Source organism: Myotis lucifugus, unplaced genomic scaffold, assembly GCF_000147115.1.
Source record: "Myotis lucifugus unplaced genomic scaffold, Myoluc2.0 scaffold_941, whole genome shotgun sequence".
Lineage (NCBI taxonomy): Eukaryota > Metazoa > Chordata > Mammalia > Chiroptera > Vespertilionidae > Myotis > Myotis lucifugus.
This window is the reverse complement of record NW_005871989.1, coordinates 98,982-109,618: the sequence shown is the minus strand read 5'-3', so window position 1 is coordinate 109,618 and position 10,637 is coordinate 98,982. Positions and strand designations below refer to the sequence as shown.

The window sequence follows — 10,637 nt, the reverse complement described above, 5'->3', positions numbered from 1 at the left end:
CTCCTCATGCCTGATGTGACGCCTGGGCCAGGACAGAGTCTCGGGGCCGCCACCCTGTGGCTGCCACCTGCGGCCCGGGGGCAGCTGGCCTGAGAGCCAGGCTGGTGCAGTTAGTGTGCCGGTGGGATCCAGGCAGACCCGGTCCTCAGCGTCGCTGCTGAGCCACAGTGACCGGCCCGGAGCTGCCCTGCCGTGGGCTGCAGGGTCACTTTCCTTCATGCTGCTTGGGACATGTGCTCCCTGTGCCCAAATGCATCCTAAGCAACACAGAAGGGATATGTAGCAAAAGGCTGAGGGAGGAAGGGAGTCTTCTCCAGGTTTTTAAGTTTCAAAATAAGGAAGAGAGAGCCTGGCCCAGACAGGGTGCCTCAGTGGTTGAACGTCAACCCATGAACAGGAGGTCGCTGGTTCAATTCCCGCTCAGGACACATGCCTGGGTTGTGGTTCGATCCCCAGTAGGGGGCGTGCAGGAGGCAACCGATCAATGATCCTCTGTCATCACTGATGCTTCCATCTCTCTCTCTCTCTCTCTCTCTCTCTCTCTCTCTTGCATCTCTCTCTCTCCCTTCCTCTCTGAAATCAATAAAAATATATTAGGAGAGAGAGAGAGAGAGAGAGAGAGAGAGAGAGAGCCTGTGTGCCCAGCCAAAGCTCTGGGAGAGGATGTGTTGAGTACATACACAGTCCCCTCTTCCCAGACACTCAAGATGGCCCTGGGGGTGGTGTAGAGAGAAGCAAGGAATGCCAAGGTAGAGCCGTAGATCCCAGCCCGAGCACCCCAGATGAGCCTGGTAAAGAGGGTGCAGAGAAGACCCCCAGCAGGTTTAGGGCATCTGAGGGGCCATCCTCTCTCCCCAGGCAGAACCCCAGGGAGGCAGCTGACACCCCGAGGAAGAAATGGCCACATGGTGTGTCCAGGCGGATGAGGGACAGCATCTGTAAGCACCTGTGCAGAAAAGACCTGGATGCCCCCCGAGGCCTGAGGGCCCCGGAGGCTGGCCTGTGGGCGGAGCCAGGAGCCTGGAGCAGAGGGGACACGGACAAAGTCAGCAGCGGCCCTGTGAGCTTGCAGTGCCACCCCAGCCGGCCAAAGCGCGTTTCTTTGACTTCGGCAGGAAGGAAGTGCCTGATGGAAATTAAGTTCAGTCGTGGAGACATAAAACAAGTCCTAGTTCGTGTGTGGCTGAGTTTGTGACGTCGATTCATTACCTCCAGTGCTGAGAGGCCGTCAGCCAGCTGAAGGTGGGCCCGCACCCCTGCCCTCACCCTGCTGCTCCCCTGCAGAGGGTCCCTCACTTCTTCCTGGACCCCAATGACTACCTCCTCCAGCCCACACCACCACCCCCAGGCCGAGACTTCACCCCCTCCCCTGCCCCTGCCCCACCACCCCGGTGTTTCCTGGCCACCCAGCCTCCCGACCTGCTGGGTGTGCCGGCCAGGGGCGCCCAGCCATCCGGCCTTGGCCCTGCTCGCTCTTGACTCGTGTCATGGAAATCCCTTCTTCCTCTCTGGCTCGCAGGCCCCGGCTCTCCCTGCTTGGCCCCTCCCATAATGTTCTTGCCATCTGTTTCTGGTCGTGTGGCGTGTCTGCCTACGTTTTCCCGTCCTCCAGATGCACACGTGGCAGCATGTGGCTACTGGGAGGAGCCCGCGGCGCTGGCAGGGGGAGGGGAGCCGAAGAGAGCGGTGCATGATGTCAACCCTGATCTGGCTTCCCGCGGCTCCTCTGCCGCCGCTGCTCAGCGAGAGCCGTTCACCCCACACCGCCATGTGCCGCCACCAAGCACGCACTAGACACCCCGCTCTGGACAAAACCGAGCCTCGCAGGGAGGAGGTGACAAGCCCGGGTCACACACACGGGAAGTGATGTCTGTTCTGAGCCAGGAGCTGTGTGAAAACGTGCGCCCGGGATCAGAAGGCCCTGGGCTGGCTCCAGAGCCCACACGCTGAAATTTGAGCTTCTCTGAACATGTTTCAAGCCCCTGGCGCATGCACTTCATATTTTCCGGAACAATCCACAGTAATTTCACGTTTTCTGCCCCAGGGTTAGTCCCTAGGTCTAATTTGGGGTTCCGAAAATACAGTCACGGATAGAGCCTCCAGTCCCCCCAAAGGCGTCAGGGGGGCACAGGAGCACACATTTTAAGTCTGATGCAACAGATAAGGACAGTGATGGGTCCGGAGAGGCCAGACAAGTTACCCAGCACCCTCCACGCCTCCAGTCCATCCGAGCCCACCTCCTGCCCCGGGCCTGCCCTCCCGTAGGACCAGCACCGCCTGGTAGACCCTTTGCCAGGGCGGGACCCCGCCTGCTCCCTCTTCCCACCCCTCTGCTAGCAAGCCTCCTGCCTCCTTTGAAGTCCAGTGGGGACACAGCCCTCTCCCCCCCGCCCCCCCATCACTCGTTTCCAGGCATTGTCCCGGGTCCTCCCCTAGACCACAGCACAGCCCCCTAACTGCCTCCAGCCCCTCCCTCTGCAATCCATGCTCCACCAGTGACCTGCCTCTGACGCCAGCTCTAGCCAGTGACTGCCCTGCTCAGATCCCTCCAGCTGCTCCCCAGCACCTGGGAGGTCAAGCCCAGACTTAGCCTGACATTTAGGGCCTTTCACACTGGCCCCTACCTGTCCAGTCTCCAATCCCATCTCCTCCCCCACCCCTCCTTCCCAAACATTTCTCTAGCATATGGTCTTTCCCACTGTCCGGAACATAGACGGTCCCACCTCCAGTCATTCATCCCCCCATTTCCTGTCCCCATAACGTGCGCCTTGCAAACCCTCATTCACCTTCCAAGGCCCTTCTTTTCTTTTTTTAATTTTTTAAATATATTTTTACTGATTTCAGAGAGGAAGGGAGAGGGAGAGAGAGATAGAAACATCAATGATGAGAGAGACTCATTGATCGGCTGCCTCCTGCACGCCCCCCACCCACCGGGGATCAAGCCCGCAACCTGGGCATGTGCCCTTGACCGGAATCAAACCTGGGACCCTTCAGCCCGCAGGCCGACGCTCTATCCACTGAGCCAAACCAGCTAGGGCTCCAAGGCCCTGCTTAAATGTCCCCTCCACTAAGCAGCGTGCCCTGACTAACCTCTTCAGAATTCCCCTCTCTTTCCCGGATCCCCACGTGGCAGGTCTAGCCCACCCATCCTGGCCGCAGCCACCAGGACGCGACACCAGCTCTGCCCGTTTCCACTCAGATAACTGTCCGACCCCTCTGGCCCCCTCCACAGTTTCTGCATTTGCCCCAGCCCACCCAACCAAGCAATGGCCAAGCCGGTTGACTCGAGGAGTGGAGTGCAGGGCCACTCGTCTGGCCTCTCTGGACCCATCACTAGCCTTATGTGTTGCCTCGGATTGAACTGTATGCTCTTTTGCCCCACGGAAGCCGTGGGGGTGTTTGAAGCTGTATTCATGACTGTGTTTTCAGAACCCCAATTAGGACCAACGGACTAACTATGGGGCAGCAAGACGAGGTCCCCTGACTCCTATTCTCCTGCCGGCCCTCCTCAGCCTTCCCTTTCTTGTTGCCTAACATTTCAGAGAAAGAATGTCATTTGCGTCATTGAAGGGATGGCGCCAGGGTGGGGATGTGGTTATGCGGGCAATTCGCCAGCTCGCGGGAGTCGGCAGGACTAAGCAGTGCAGCTCCCAGGGGACACCGTCCCCACAGACCTGGCAGCAGGTTCGGGGCCTCCAGTTTCCCAGGGCGCTTGCCCAGGCCCCATCCAAACCTTGCCTATGGGGGAGTCTCCATCACAAAGATCTAGGGCAGTGGTTCTCAACCTTCTGGCCCTTTAAATACAGTTCCTCATGTTGTGACCCAACCATAAAATTATTTTCGTTGCTACTTCATAACTGTAATGTTGCTACTGATATGAATCATCATGTAAATATCTGATATGCAGGATGGTCTGAGGCGACCCCTGTGAAAGGGTCGTTCGACCGCCAAAGGGGTTGCGACCCACAGGTTGAGAACTGCTGCTCTAGGGGCTCTGCCCACCCATCGAGGCCCTGCCACCAGGTCAGGAACTGGGATCCCATGGGGGGAACCGGCCCAGACAGTCCAGGCGCCGCTCTGATCCGGGGATGGAGGAAGTGCTTGCGGCGGGTCGGATGACACAGCCCATCTCGGAACCCTGAGCCAAGTGGCCTGGAAATGCCAGGGCCTTTGGCCCTCGTTTGCACAGGACAAACTGCAATTCCCCTGCTCGGCAAGAAGTTTCTGAAGCTTTGCTGCCTCAGCGACCAGCAAACCACCCCCCGCCTGCGGGTCCTGGGCAGTTTGGCGGTTCATCCTTTATAGAATGTTCTTCCGCATGCTGCCCAGAAGCCACCAAACACAGCGACAGCCACCCACTCGGCGCAGGGTGCCCCACTCAGCTCGGCAAGAGGAGTCCACGTGGACGACTTTAAATACATTGTGAGGAGCCACTTTCTAGCGTAGAAAGTCAGCCACTGTCCTCGTGGTGTGTGGTTTCCTCCAGAGAACCCCCAACAGTTCTCTCGTCAATATTAAACATAAAACACGAGACCAAACCCCCAGGTGAGGGCCTGGGCTCATTCAGCACTGACCAGCACAGACTCCATCCGTGTTCTCTGAGGGAAGGGATGGGCGTGCTCCTCCCTGCAGCCTCTGTGCCTAGTGGGGCACCCAGCACACAGTAGGTGCTCAATAGGAGTGGTTCAGAGGATGAACTCGGCGCTCGCTCACCAGGCAACCTCTCTTCTAGTCCTGATGGCGCCTCGTGAGGTAGCTTATCATCATCCCCATTTCACAGACAAGGAAACTGAGGCTCAGGGGAGTGGGACCTTCCCGAGGCCACAGCCAGGGTGTCGCACAGCAGACTCTGAGGCGGTCCCGCTAACCCCAGAGCAGATCGGCTGCCTGAGTGAGCGAGGGGCTGGGTTCTTTGCGGGTGGGGAGCCTCAGTCTCCCTGGATATGGGTCCCCTGGGTCTCCCAAGGGCGCTGAGCAGAAAGAACCAGGCTGAACTGCCAAGAAGACACGCACCTTTAATCACGCTGGACAAGGGGGCAGGGGCAGGCGGCTGGGAGTGGCTGTGCCCTGGCCTGCGCACAGTCAGGCTCTGCTGCCATCCCCAGCCACGCAGCCACCACGTGGCCCCTTGGCTGTATGTGAGCACCAGAGACCACCCCCAGAGTCTGCGTAAGCACCAAGACTGGAGGCCGCCTCCCGGGGGAGAGGGTCAGGCCACCTGGACGGGGGAGAGGAAGGCTGGGGGACACCAGGCTGCCCACCTGGGAGGGGAGAAGGGGCAGGAAGCCTGGTGTCCCTTACTAGCGTCTGATTCTTCCCAGGAGAGAGGGGCCTGGGCCTCTCTCGGCATCATGGCTCAGAGGAGGGAGGGTCCCCCTGACTGACCTGAATGTTACCCGCTTCAGTTCCTCAGACCTGCTGAGGGTCCAAAGCCTGGCGCCCCTGCCCTGGCATCTCCAAAGGCAGCACCAGGCCAGGGGAGACTGGGTCTCAGCACCTTAACGCTCAGAGAGCGGGGACACTGGGACAGCAAGAGGGGACAAGGAGGGTCAGACAGCACCTGGGGACAGACAGCAAGGTCTGACGGGCCGGGGAGCTCGGGAGAACCAAGGCCAGGTGTCTAGGCGGGGGGGCTGAGAGTGGTCGTGGCTGAGCCCCAGAGGGGACAGGGAGGGTGCTGTGAGGAGGACGGGAGTCCTCGCAGGTGCCTATACAGCTGTATGGGGAGCTAGGGGGCTGGGGGCTGCTTTGATGACAGGCATGGAGCAGGAATGAGAGGAGGCCGGGAACACCCCATCTCGGGGGCCCTGTCCCACCAGCCTTGGGGACCGCGGGTGATGAGGGGCCACGGTGTCTGAGTGCCCGGAGCCCAGACTTCTGTGACAAGAGCACCAGCGTTTCTCCGGGTCAGGTCTCGGAACCCTCCGTCTCCCAACGGGCAGGGCTGCGTGCCCACCGAGCGCAGGGTCTGCGTCTGACCCGCCCCAGCCTACCCGGGGCCTGGCACCGAGTGAGCTCACTCGTGAGGTTGGATGAATGACAGAACGAGCAGCTGCACAGGTGAGGGTGCAGGCGAGAGTGAGAGAGGGAGGGAGGAGGGGAAGCCCAGAGAAGCGAGAATGTTTAAGGATGTTGTGATGATTCTAGAATGTTCAGAGGGTTCGGAAAGTTTCGGAAGAAAGTTCTAGAGTCTGGTTACTGCAGTGTGGCCCATCGGCCAGCAGCGCGAGCGTCACCCATGAACTGACCGGACATGCGGAGTCCTGGGCCCACTCCACGCCTGCCTGAGAGAATCTGCGTTTTAGCACGAACGGTCCCCAGGCGATTCCTGTGCAGGTTCAAGTTTGAGAAGTGCTGGTCTGAAAGGCTGGGCAGGTTGTAGACTATTTAGGTTAGAAGGCTTCTCAAAATACGTTCAAGAGAGGGGATGGCAGAAACAGCCTGGGAGGGAGGGAAGGGGGAGGAGGGCTACCCGCAGTGCCAGGCCCCGCGGGCCCACTGTGCAGAGGGGGACACTGAGGCCCCTCGGGGGATGGGCCCGCCCCGCCGGGGAGCCGCCCCGCTGGAGGCACTAGTCGTCCTCGGGCTTGATGAGGTGGCCGCTGAAGGTGATGTAGATGTCCACGTCGTCGCTGTAGATGGCGTTCTCCCGCTCGCGCTTGAAGAGCCGCGCCCAGACGCGGTCGCCGGGCGCCAGGGCCAGCATCACGCTCTGGCTCTGCATGATGCTGCGGTCGCTGGGCTGCGCGTACAGGATGACGGCCGCCTCCTCGTTGTGCATGACGTGCACGTAGGTCTCCTTGAAGTTCCAGCTGTGCACGTTGAGGCTGAAGAAGTAGAGGCCGCCCAGCGGGGCCACGAAGTGGCCGGCGGCCATGTCGAAGTGCCCGTCCGGGTTGACGAAGACCGTGTCGAAGGGCAGGGGCTGGAAGCCCTCGCTGCTGTGCAGGGCCGTTCGGCGGCCCACGGAGAAGGCGGAGAAGCGAGTCTGGCAGGGGCTGCCCGGGCTGCCCGCTGCCCCTTGTCACCCTTGGTGCCCTGGGGGCCTCGCTCTCCCCGGGGACCCTCCTTGCCCAGCTTCCCAGGTGTGCCCAGCAGGCCCCGGTCCCCTTTGTCACCTGTGGGAACAAGGGGGAAGTCAGGGCAGGCCCCCGGCCCCCGGGCCTGAACGAAGGGGGCACCTACACTTGACTGTGGAGGGCTCTGCTCTGCCCAGAGAAGAAAGGCCAGAGGAACCAGCATTTGTGGAGCACCTACTGCCCGCCGGGCATGGCCTCCCTGAATGTCCCTCTAGAGAAGACACCAACCATTTCCTCTCAGAGAGGTTCAGTGACTCGCCCAGGGTCGCACAGCTCAGGAGCAGGAGAGCAGGGCTCCGCCTCCAGTCTGTCTCCACACCCGCCCATCCCCGCGCCCTAGGGCTCTGGGAAGGCAGGCCCAGCCCCCCTCCCCGCCAGGGAAGGGGGACACTGCATGAAGCCAAGCTCCAGGGGGGTGGGCAAGTGGCAGGGTGCACTCTGCACTTCTGACCCAAAGAAGGAACCAAGGAAAGTACCCCAGGAAAGCCCCCCTGGTAGGAGCCAGGCAGCCCTTGGCTGGCTTTACCCCACTGTGTGCCCAGCCCTAGCTGGGGTCTTGGCTGTTGAAAAGGCGAGCCCTCAGCAAATGCCGCGTGGGAAAGCGCTCTGCAAACTCCGCAGACACGAAGCAGGACCGTTCACCTAGCACTGCCTGGCCCCTCTCCACCTGCCCGGGCGTCTGGCAGTAGCTCACCTGACCCCCAGGCAGACATGCCTCTGCCCTGCCCTTGTTCCAGGCTGACCTTGAACACGAGAAGCAGGTGGCCACCTATGCCTTGAGGGACCTGATCCCAACTACTTCCCTCCGCTCAAACCTGCCCCTGCGCCCCAGCTCACTCAGAGGAGAAACCCAAGTCTGATCTGGGCCCTGCTTCATCTCCAACCCCAGTTCTTTCCCTTGCCACTGTGCCTTAAAACCCCAGGCCCACTCCCACCCCAGGGCCTTTGAACGTGCTGTTCGCTTTGCCTGAAATGCTCTTCCCCAGATACACATGGCTTCTCCCTCAGTGAGAACTGACCATCCTGCTTGATAGGCAAGCTGCCCCCAGACCTGCACTCCCCATGCCCCTTACCCTGCCCCACCTTGTCATCTCCATGGCATTTGTCACCATCAAACGTTGTATCTCATTAACTTGGTAGTATGCTGATTGCTGTCTGCCTCCCCCACTAGAATGGAAGCGCAATGGTGGTGGGTATCTCTGATCTGTTCATGCTCCAGCCCCAGAATTCAGAAGAGTCCTGACACATAGTAGGTGTTTAATTCATGTGTGAACGAAAGGGTCGGGAATAATTGTCTGTCCTGGTTTCTCCTGCTTCCTCCACCTCCCCTCCCCAGGCCCAGGAAGAGACCCCCCATGCCCTCCATGTCCCCGGCCAGGCCAGTCCAGCCTGAGCCACGTATGGGTACTCACCCTTCAGGATGGTGATGTTAATGTAGGGCCTGACCTCAGGCCACACGTATGGGAGGGAGGATGGCGAGGCTGCAGACTCATCGGCAGCATAGGCGGGGGCCAGGGGGTCCTCAGAGTCACAGCACCGTCGGCAGCGCCCGGGGGGACTGGAGGCCAGGACTTCCCCAGAGGTGTGCTCCTCGGTGGGGACCCCAGACACCAAGAGAGGGAGCAGAAGGACTGTCCAGAGGAGGTCCAGGGCGGCTGTCCCCATGGCGGCCTGGAGCGGGGGAGGAGGAACAGACAGTCTATCTAACTTCACATCTCCGCTGTGCCCGTGCCCGGCATGCATGCTGCCACCCACAGCAAGTGCGTTCCCGACATAACTCGGGGAAGGACGCCAGGGCCCCCACTTAACAGACAAGAACACTGAGGTCCACACAGAGAAGCCAGTTCTCCAAGGTCCCAGAGACTTGTGGCCGGCAGGGCAGGGCAGGGCCTGGAGGCTGAGTCTCCCGGAAGGATCCCCGTCTCTGAAGGCGCTGCCACGCAAGGTCCCCGAAGGAGGAAGCCCCTCCAGAGAGAGCCACAGCCCAGCAGGGGAGGCTCCTGGGGGACCTTAGCTGGGGTGGGTGAGGAAGGCGCCCCAGCTGCCCCTGGGCCAGAACCACTGAGACTGTCAAATGCTCTCCCCACCCTCCCCCTGCCCTCTGGCTTGCTCTCTCTCCATTGACAAGTGAGAGGGCCCTTGGGAGGAACCCGCAGGCTTGCTCTGTAAGGGAGGGGACTCCGGCCGAGCCCATGGTTTGGGGCATGAACGCGAGGTCCTGACAAAGGAGCTAGGAAAGTTCGTTCATTCTAGCAGGCAGGTAGCAACTTCCATCAGAGAACACACGGGTTCTGCGTGGGGACGGGGTTCTACTGTGGAGCAGTGAGGAGTCGCTGCTGCAGCCACTGCTGGCCTGCACGGGCCTTCCTGCAAGGGACAGGGTGCTCCTGGGGCGGGGGGAGGGGGGAGGGTACACATTAGACACAGGAGAGAGGGCACCACAGACTAGGGGCCTTGGCACGGGCTGGTGCCAGCCCCCCTCCTCTGGGCATCTCTGTGCAGTCAACACCTGCACAACCTTACCCCGAATCCTTGCAGGGAAGCCTCGGGCGAGAGTTAAATCATTGGAAAGTGGTTGTGTCAATCACAGTGGACCTGCCAATAAGCTGCCAAGGTGGTCAATTGGAATGAAGGGGCAGGACTAGGAAGCCTGGCAACTTGAAAGGCTCTGAGAAGTCCAGGCTTTGTGAGGACCTGCTTTGGCCCCAGTGAGAGAGAGGGATCCAGAGTTCCTGGAGAGGGGCAGGAAGTGCCCGGAGACCAGCGCGGGAGACAGGCCGGGGCTGGGCGGGCAGGAAGCCGGGCAGGAGCCTTTGAGGTGGCGGCTGCCTTTGGGGGCTGGCGCTGAGTTATCGCAGCATCAGAAACTCGGCTTTTGAAACTAGGCTGGTTTTTACGCTTCTGGCGTTTCTTTGTTTATTTCCTTTTTTGTTCTCCTTTAACATTTAGTACAATTCAAAAATATTTTTCTGTGGTTACTACCCGTAGAGGAGGTATTGTTTTAAACGCCACCCTCTCTCTCTCTCTCTCTCTCTCTCTCTCTCTCTCTCTCTGAGCACTGCGGTGAGAGCGAGGTTTTAAAGGGGCAGAGGCCCTGTCCTGAGCACCTCCCCTCCCCAGGCCGGCTAGTAGCAGAAGCGAGGGGGTGCGGGGCAGCCTCCCCCGCCATCAGCCCCTCCTGGAGGTGTCTGTTCCCCAGCTCCTGCCCCCAGCCCTGGCCCCCTGGCCCGGTGTCCTGGTTCTGCTCTGTAAGGCAGGTCAAATCCACACAGATCAGCATCCCCTCTGTCCAGGATGCTCACCCTCACCTTTTATTTGTAAAATGCACATCCCAGTGGTTTTGAGAAAAACAACAATCCCCTATTTCCTGGCCAGAACGTGGCCTCATGGGACACGGTGAGGCCCTGGAGTCAGACGTGAAACCCCAGGCTCGTTGACAAGCTGGGAGACCTGGGACTAGTGGCTGGACCGGCTGGCGTGCCTGCTCCTTGGCATTTACAGGAGATGGCACCGCCACCTCCCCGCCGCCGGCTTGTTTGGGGAGATTTACGCGCAGCG

The 10,637-nt window shown here is 60.4% G+C and overlaps 1 protein-coding gene across 1 annotated transcript; it reads right to left on the bottom strand.

Annotated features, from left to right (window-relative positions):
* Positions 1 to 5,003: 5,003 nt before the first annotated feature.
* On the bottom strand, positions 5,004 to 9,622 carry C1QTNF6 (C1q and TNF related 6). Its single transcript, XM_014448859.2, is given in 4 exon segments — positions 5,004 to 7,014; positions 7,017 to 7,118; positions 8,492 to 8,750; positions 9,603 to 9,622. Coding segments are annotated over 3 exon segments (798 nt in total). The 5' UTR covers positions 8,745 to 8,750; positions 9,603 to 9,622; the 3' UTR covers positions 5,004 to 6,571.
* Between the last annotated feature and the right edge of the window lie 1,015 nt (positions 9,623 to 10,637).